Source organism: Lipophrys pholis, assembly GCF_963383615.2.
Source record: "Lipophrys pholis genome assembly, chromosome: 1".
Taxonomy (NCBI): Eukaryota; Metazoa; Chordata; class Actinopteri; order Blenniiformes; family Blenniidae; genus Lipophrys; species Lipophrys pholis.
In genome coordinates this window covers 50,276,291-50,285,191 of record NC_137635.1, presented here as the reverse complement: position 1 = coordinate 50,285,191, position 8,901 = coordinate 50,276,291, and the positions used below count along the sequence as shown (strand labels likewise).

The 8,901-nt window shown below is 45.0% G+C and overlaps 1 protein-coding gene across 1 annotated transcript; it reads left to right on the top strand.

Moving 5' to 3' along the window:
- The first annotated feature begins 5,597 nt into the window (after positions 1-5,597).
- LOC308108193 (frizzled-8-like) lies at positions 5,598-8,440 on the top strand. Its single transcript, XM_080460962.1, has one exon. It carries the CDS (start codon positions 5,854-5,856, stop codon positions 7,597-7,599), a length of 1,746 nt encoding a protein of 581 aa, XP_080317088.1. The 5' UTR covers positions 5,598-5,853; the 3' UTR covers positions 7,600-8,440.
- Positions 8,441-8,901: the final 461 nt, after the last annotated feature.

Here is an 8,901-nt window from a genome sequence, read left to right as displayed (position 1 = left end):
ACAGTAGAAACAGTTCAAAATGATTCCGTATTCCCTCAATTTCCCTCTTTAAGTTCACATTACACACAGTTCAAGTCCCACAAAACAGCTTTTCTAACATCTAAATCATCTCAGCTGTAGATTTATGGTGTATTTTCCCCTCCAACGTGGATGTTTAGACATTTCTGAAACTCTTCATGTAGTTATTTATACGCTGATTATTTATCCAGCCAGTGAGAACTTAGTGACAGCAAGATTCCCTTTGAGATCAAGGGTGGCGTCTGAAAGACTGCGTCCAAACTTAAAGAAAGTAAACATCTTCAGAAGTCAGGGGGGCCGCCACGTCTTATCTTGAAGTCATACATCAGATCTTATTACGCTCGGGCCTCTTCTCCCATACACACATGAAGTTTTAAATCAACCAAATTACCCATGGGACCAAAGTGACATTTAATTGAAATATTTATTCAATTGCTGGCTTCGGAGGGAAATTCTGGGAGTTGCAGGTTTCAGTGAAACTGGGTCAGGCTGGTTATTAACGCCGTCTGAATGTGTCAGAATTGTTTTGATTTGTCAGGAGACGTTGATCGTTTTAGGCACAATGTCATTTCTTCCGTTAAACGTCCTTTAGACGTGTATACCATTTTTGAAATATACCTGCTAATAAATCTCTGGGGGCTTTTGTTTACATCTGTTTTGAAGCGAAACAAACGTGGGGAACACGCAGAATGATGTTGGATTTCCATTCACTGATTTTTAATCGGTCAACTGCCTTCATGATGGGGGAGTGGAAATGAACATATGTAGGTACAAACAAACATCTTTAGCACCTTTTAAAAAGTAGAGGTAATTACAGATATGTTGCTGAGAAATAGGACAGTGCTGTATGTGGATGGTTTGACATTAATTTGGCAGAATATTGTACATTAAGTGCTTTTTTTGAATGCACTATAAACAGTCTACTTTGGTTTTTTAAAAATTAAAACACACTCCTTAAACTAGACCAAAATCTTAAAGCTACAAATGAACATTCAACATATGATTCTTTTAACTTCATCTGGTTCGTTTAGAGCTTACCAGGACTCGTTAAAACATACTCAGGGCTTTTTACACACATCCGTTTAAATAAGACTTCATTAGTCCAGACTATGACTCCATGAAGTGGACTTTCGCCCCCGATTGTTTTTGTGGCACAGAGTATATGTGTGGAAAATGCCGATACGTTCTCAAAAACCAAGCAATTATAACTGAATATTAAAACAATTGTAACATAAATTTAATTTTAATGAAACCTTCTAATGTAAAATCCAGTGAAATGTCCAAAACAATGTCATGTCGCTGTTGCATTATGGGTGTTTTTACAGACTCACCCTGACAGAATGGCTTTGAGGCTCGGTTACTATCTTTCATGGCAACATCACCGATATCTCACCTCTGGTCACAGTGTTGTGTTTTGTCTGCTACTCTTAAGAAATTATTACTGAAAAATGTATGTTTGTTTTTTTTTTTAATTTCTATCATTTGCATCTCTTGCAGGCCGGTTTTAGTCAATTGCCCTTATGTTTGCACCCCTGATTTAGACCCTGATGTACTCCTCTTTCTTGTGCGCATCCCATTGATTTTTCTTTATTTGACCACTCAATTGTGGATTAATTTAAATAAAATACCTCCAAGATGCTCAGAGTTGACGCAAGCCAACTTCATCGAGCTGGAACTCAACTCCACATCTGCGCTTTATATTGAAGAAATAATGGTGCAGGTTTAAGGTATCACAAGGCCAAGCTTCCCATGAGGAGGTTACCAAGACAAACATTTCAGAGTTTCACAGCACGCCTCAGTGACCCTGTGAGAACCCCACCACCACCACCGCCGCCACCGCCGCTACACCCACCCGCCTTTTTTCTTTGGCGTCATGAACTTTGAGAGGCCTGGGAGAATCGGAGGGAAAAGATCGGAGAGAAAACAAGAGAGAGGCAAGAAGAGGGGCTAGACAGAGGAGTGCCGGCGCGGGCAGCCCAGAGAATGCAGAAATTGACTTCTAAACAGATGCAGTAATTCCATTTCCACCCTTTTAAATTTGGTATGCAGGGGGCCAAGCTGTAACCCAAAACCCACTATCGCGGCTGCACACAGAAGGCGGGAGGCGTAGTCGACAGTTGGTGGCTGGGGCCACGGAGTCTATCAGCCTTGTTAATCAATACGGGTTCCACTCTGATAGACAGCGATCGGTGTAACTGATGCTCGGCCGGCTATTCTGTCCTCTGTGGGGTGGGGGGGGGGGGGGGGGGGGGGGGGGGGGGTCGGGTGGAGGGGGCGGGGGGTCGGAGGCACCTGTTTCCTACAACTTTCACCTGCGGTTCACAGCTCGGCTGGAGATGGCTGGCCCAGCGTGAGGCAGCTGGAACGGCCCCAGAAAAGGGCTCGCACATACATGGGAATGCCTGAGCATTCCTCCATGAGAAAATGTACCATCTGTTCTAATGAAATAATGGCTGCCTGGAAAATCAAGCTAACTCCTGCATTAAGACCCCGGGAGCTGCAGGCTCTCAGATTCATTGTTAAAGTCAATCTTGAGCTTTATTTTGATGCATGACTAACAAATGTTTCCAAAGACGAGAACTTTTCAGTCCTAGATTAAGTGTCTCTGTCTGGATAGAAGTTGAACTTTTTGTGGTAAATGAGGAAAGCTGAAAGTTTTCATTTCTTATATACCCGTGCTTTCCTATTTTCATGTAGATTTTTCATGTTTTTACCATTAGAGACTAATTATGTGGTGGGTTTTTTTTTTTTTTTTGGGGGGGGGGGGGGGGGTGAGAGATATAACAGAAAAGTATTTACTGTTTTATTCATTTATTCATGAAATGTAATTTGAATCTGCACCAAGTCACAAAAATATTTGATTTCATTTCATCTTTGAATTCAATTACCAAAATTTAACAGAGCTGCCGGGGAAAGTAAATAAACTCTGGATTTGTTAACACGTCGAACTTAAGTTGTTCCAGAAATAACCTCAACCAAACACTCACAGTAGTTTCTGATCAGATCTGCAAAGGTTCAGAGGAAATTTTTGTTCATCTATACAGAATTTCTTCAGTTACGATGGTTTCTTATGTTTGATATAAACTTCGATCTTGAGCTCATTCAGTGTGTGTGTGTGTGTGTCTGTGTGTGTGTGTGTGTGCGCGCGCACACCCTGTTTTCACCCGTATCATCTGCGATCAGCCCCCGCCCACCTCACCCAGTGGCGACCCTGAATCTTACTGAGTTACATAGAAGATGCAATGATAAAGTAGTTTCACCCCTTTTAGTTGACTTTTGATTTTAATCTTCAGTTCATTAGTATAAAACATAAACTGCACCAGAAAGGAGACAATAAATTTTAATAGTTTCCTTTGGATTTTCATCTATTATTTGTTCTAATTGTCCTCAGGAATAAAGACATGTCATGGACATGCTTGAGTGAGAAAAGACTCATCTTAAAAACTCAGTTTATATTTGTTCAATGCCGGTTTACCCATCCCTCTTTACTAACCCCACCCATCTGAGACTCCAAACCACAGCAAAACAAGCATCTCTTGAGCAAACAGTGGAGTTTGGGGCTAGTCCGTTGTGATAAAACCTGTGGATTGGAAAGCCGCTGCCCGTCTGCCAAACTGTCTCAGCTCCGATTGAAGCTGATGAATCCAATAAGAAGTGTGAATGACTTCAATTAGTGCGATCACAGTGCTGTATCTGCCCATGTGAGCTCATTCCTTCTGGGCTGAGCTCTGAAACTGTTTGCACACACACACACACACACACACACACACACACACACACACACACACACACACACACACACACACACACACACACACACACACACACACTGTTCTGTTTGTCAGGCTGCTGGTGTGTCACAGTAATCGCTGGCCCAGCATGCTCTGATTGAAACATTGGCACCAGCGTTAAGACAAACAGCCCCCTCCCTTTCGACCAAGACGACCCCCCGCTGAGGGCTAACAAGACCATAGTAACCTCTCTTACCACACACACACACACACACACACACACACACACATTGCCCCTCTTGTTTTCCAGTGTGCAAGCCGACATGCACCATCGGCATGTAGACACATTTGTCATTCTTTCACATCCAACTCTACAGCCACATTCATGTTTTTACATTGTCAGACTCGCAATAAATCCTCACACTTTAGCGGACGAGTGAGTGACGGAAAGCATCAGACGAGTGCTCCCTTGTGGCTTTCAGCCCCATTTCCTGACAGGCTATGAATAAAGTGGCGTTTCTCGATATTACCATGAACCTCTTGTTGGAACAAGGGGCATGAAGGATCGATTTGAGTCGGTTGGACATTCAAAGAAACTGATTCATCCACCTGCTTTTAAAATATGACTGGAGCTTGTAATGGTGTTTCTAAACCTGGGGTGTGAAACTCGTTTAATTCAGAGGTCACATAGAGCCTGATTTCAACTGATAAAACAATGCCATAATAACCTTTAAGTATAAAATTTAAGGTTTTTCTTAGAGAATGCATGACAAAAACGTCTATATTTCCATGAAAACCAAACAATTACGACTGAAAATGACTACAATTTCAACATAAAGCCAGACTTAACAATACTATTTGGTGCAAAATGTCAGTGGTTTTTCTATCTTTCATAGCAGTGTCTCAGCTCCTGCCTCAGTGCTGTGTTGTGTCCACTACTCTAAAGAAAGTTGTTTAAAAAAAAGGTGTTTTCGTTTTGTTTTGTTTTTTTAATCTATAGAACAGAATATAACTTCCTCATGTTAGATCCATTGAAGTGAACGAAAATACTGTTAATTAAATTGATCCAGGGCACTGATCAGTGAAGAAATCATGTATCTGCTCGGTCTCACTCTGGATGTCAAAGCAGCACTCAAGTAAATATAAATCACCCTGGGGGTACAAGCTGTAGTAGTTTCATTACAAATTAAAAAGTCAACCTTGTGGCTGGATGACTTGCTGAGAGTCTGTAGAGATTCAGTGTTTCCCTCAGGGCCATTTTGGTGATGACAGACATTACAAATGTGACAGGAAATGTCTTGTTGTGCTGTCAGATAGGCATAGATGCTGCAGTGACACATTCAGGAGCCAAACTGATGCATATTCTAAAGCTGATTTCTCCCACTTTTGATTTAATAATGCATGAGTATGGGGGGGGGGCATTAAAATTATTGAATGAAGGTTGCAAATGTAAATAACATGCATGCTAAATTGTGCATTTTAGGAACATTTGTAACTTTTTTTTGGACTCGTGGTGAAAGCTTTGCTTAATGGCATTCCTTCATAATGTATGTATTGTATTAAAAAACGCACCGACCCCCTCCTAATCCGTGTTTGTAAAATGGGAGCGTGTGTGTGTGTGTCTGTGTGTGTGGGGGGGGGGGGGGGGGGGGCAGCAAACAAGGACAAAGTGATTATAACCCTTCCTCCAGGGTGAACATTTTAAACAAACACCTATAGAAGAAACTCTTGATTGCCTTGACTTCGTCTCCCTCCCTTTGGCCAGGCTGGGGGCGGAGTGTCCTTGTCCCAGCAGTATAAAGCCCAGCGCACGCAATCTGCTCCATAGTATGCAAAGACAGACGCGAAGCCACACCGACACAAAGGCGCGAGAGTGACGGAGAAGGAGAAGGAGGGAGACTGGTCGTATGCGCGCACTGAATGAAACGCTTGTAATTTTTTGGGGAGGGGGGGTCATTCCACATGCCAAAACCCGTCCCAAACCGTGTGCGCAAAATAGCATGAGTTCAGCAGCAGACCTGGATTAATCGGGACTTGCAGCCTGCTTGCAAAGCGCAAGTTCGCTGTCACTTTGTCGAGGCGGAATAATCGGAAAGCGAGAACGATGGAGAGAAGCATCCCGGGATGGTGCCTGCTGTTCGCCCTCGTCCTGCACGGATCGCGCTGCAGGGCGGCCAAGGAGCTCCAGTGCCAGGAGATCTCCGTTCCTCTGTGCAAAGGCATCGGCTACAACTTCACCTACATGCCCAACCAGTTCAACCACGACACGCAGGACGAAGCCGGCCTGGAGGTGCACCAGTTCTGGCCGCTGGTGGAGATCAAGTGCTCCCCGGACCTGCGCTTCTTCCTTTGCAGCATGTACACGCCGATCTGCCTGGAGGACTACAAGAAGCCCCTGCCGCCGTGCAGAAGCGTGTGCGAGCGAGCCAAAGCTGGCTGCGCGCCACTCATGAGGCAGTACGGCTTCCCGTGGCCGGACCGGATGAGGTGCGACCTGCTGCCCGAGCAGGGCAACCAGGACACGCTGTGCATGGACTACAACAGGAGCCAGACCACCACCGTCTCCCCCGTGGTGGCCAAGCCCACTAACCGGCCGCTGAAGCCGTACAACCCCAAAAAGAAGAGCGGATACGGCCGCGGCATCCCCGGGAAGCACAAACCTGCCGCGTCCCAGTGCGAACCGGGCTGCTTCTGCAGGGCTCCCATGGTGTCTGTCACCAGCGAGGGACACCCGCTGCGCAACCGCGTCAAAACTGGACAGATCCTCAACTGTGCCATACCGTGCCACAATCCTTACTTTACGCCGGAGGAAAGGACTTTCACCGCCTTTTGGATCGGCCTGTGGTCCATCCTGTGCTTCATCTCCACTTTTGCAACTGTGGCGACTTTCCTCATCGACATGGAGAGGTTCAAGTACCCAGAGCGCCCCATCATATTCCTCTCCGCCTGCTACATGTTTGTGTCAGTTGGATATATCGTCAGACTGATCGCCGGACATGAGGAAGTGGCCTGCAACAGGGAGCATGGCGCGGAGCACATCCACTACGAGACCACAGGTCCTGCGCTCTGCACCATCGTCTTCCTGCTCATCTACTTCTTTGGCATGGCCAGCTCGATTTGGTGGGTGATCCTGTCTCTCACCTGGTTCCTCGCAGCGGGCATGAAGTGGGGAAACGAGGCGATCGCCAGTTACGCACAGTATTTTCATTTGGCCGCTTGGCTCATCCCCAGCATGAAGTCCATAGCAGTTTTAGCTCTGAGCTCTGTGGACGGGGACTCCGTGGCTGGGATTTGTTATGTCGGCAACCAAAACTTGGATAACCTGCGGGGCTTCGTGCTGGCACCCCTGGTTATCTACCTGTTCATCGGCACCATGTTTCTGCTGGCCGGGTTCGTCTCGCTGTTCCGGATCAGGAGCGTCATCAAGCAAGGTGGCACAAAAACTGACAAACTGGAGCGGCTGATGATCCGGATAGGTGTTTTCACAGTTTTATACACTGTCCCAGCCACTGTCATTGTGGCGTGCTACTTTTATGAGCAGCACAACAGACAAACGTGGGAAATTACGCACAACTGTACGTGCATGACGGACTCCAACAGGCAGAGGCCGGACTATGCTGTGTTCATGCTGAAATATTTCATGTGCCTCCTGGTGGGTATCACCTCGGGGGCCTGGATCTGGTCCGGCAAAACCTTGGACTCATGGAGGACTTTTTGTACGCGGTGCTGCTGGGGGAGCAAAGCCTCCGCGGGGTCCATGTACAGCGACGTGAGCACGGGACTGACCTGGAGGTCCGGGACGGCCAGTTCTGTGTCCTGCCCCAAACAGATGCCACTGTCCCGGGTATGATCAGGAGGGATCATACACTCGAAATGTCATTTGACTCTAAAGACTAATGATATCTTCTCATATCAGATTTTCTTTTTAATGTGGCGTGCAGATTCATATAAATGTGTTTATTTGGTAAATTATTGCAAGAAAGGCAACAAATTGCCAGTTTTAAATGAAACCTGTTCCCAAAACACCCTCCAATGTGAATTATGTGTTAAATTTGTGTTCATTTTGACTGCTTATAAAAGTTCTAAGACCAATTTGAACTAACTTACAGAAAGTGCTCCTTTCTTTGCCTTATCCAAATGACGTGTGTTTGAATGGAGGGGGGAGGTTGCCAGGGGGAGGGTGGTGACTAATTGTGTTGGGATTGTCCATCAGCGTGTTGTAATTAGCACATTAATGAACGCCTAATGGATTCTCTTTAAATAATGAGGCCGTCAGCAGCAGAACAATGTACCTGGCACCAAGAACGCAGAGTCTTATCTCGGCTTAATTGAATGCGTACAGCTGACAAGATCCCTCTTGTCGATAGGTTACATGGTATGGCTGAGGCTCTCCTTCTATTTTTTACTGTAAAGAACCGCTGTGTCTTAAACACAAGATTCACAATGAGACCGCTCTGCTGGAAACGAGGCCATCCACCGGGCTGTTTTGTCTCCAAGATGGACTTATAAGTACATTCATCAATGCCTTAATTCTGTCTCATACGGGTTGCATTAGCGCGTAAAGTGTATTTATATAATTATTGGTGTACATATATTGTATATTTGTATATTGAATTTTACAAGACTGTACATATGTATAATTTTCACTTTGATAGAAGATTTTATTTTGAGAATAAAACGATTTTTATTGAATGTTTACTCGTGCGTCTTTGGTCATTCTCGCCAAATTTCTTTTTTTCTTCCCACAGATTAATGCGTGGCTTACACTGTGTTGAACATAGACAGTGTGTCGCTTATTCTATTAGGTATGACAGTTAAAGGTTACTATATGTTTTATTTGAGTAAATCGCCTGTGAGGACATGTGGGATACGCGCCACAGAGTTGCAGGACTTCCACGCTGTGAGACGAGGAGAGAACAACAGAGAAGACGACAGGTGGTCTTCTTAGTTTAATGCCCACTGCGCCTCAGTTTGCTTATTAACTCCTGCTTTCTGTCACGTGTTACAACCCCCAACAAGATAACTTCCCCTCCTCTTAGTTCAGGTTCAGGAAATTATTTATTCTATGGAGTTATTTTATTTTAAAGAAGTGTGTATTAATTAAAATAAGTTTCCATTTAGAAAAGTCCACCTGGAGCTGAATAATGAAAAG

Excerpts from the sequence above, each read along its gene's own strand:
- LOC308108193 (XM_080460962.1), top strand. The coding sequence starts at position 5,854 with ATGGAGAGAAGCATCCCGGGATGGTGCCTGCTGTTCGCCCTCGTCCTG.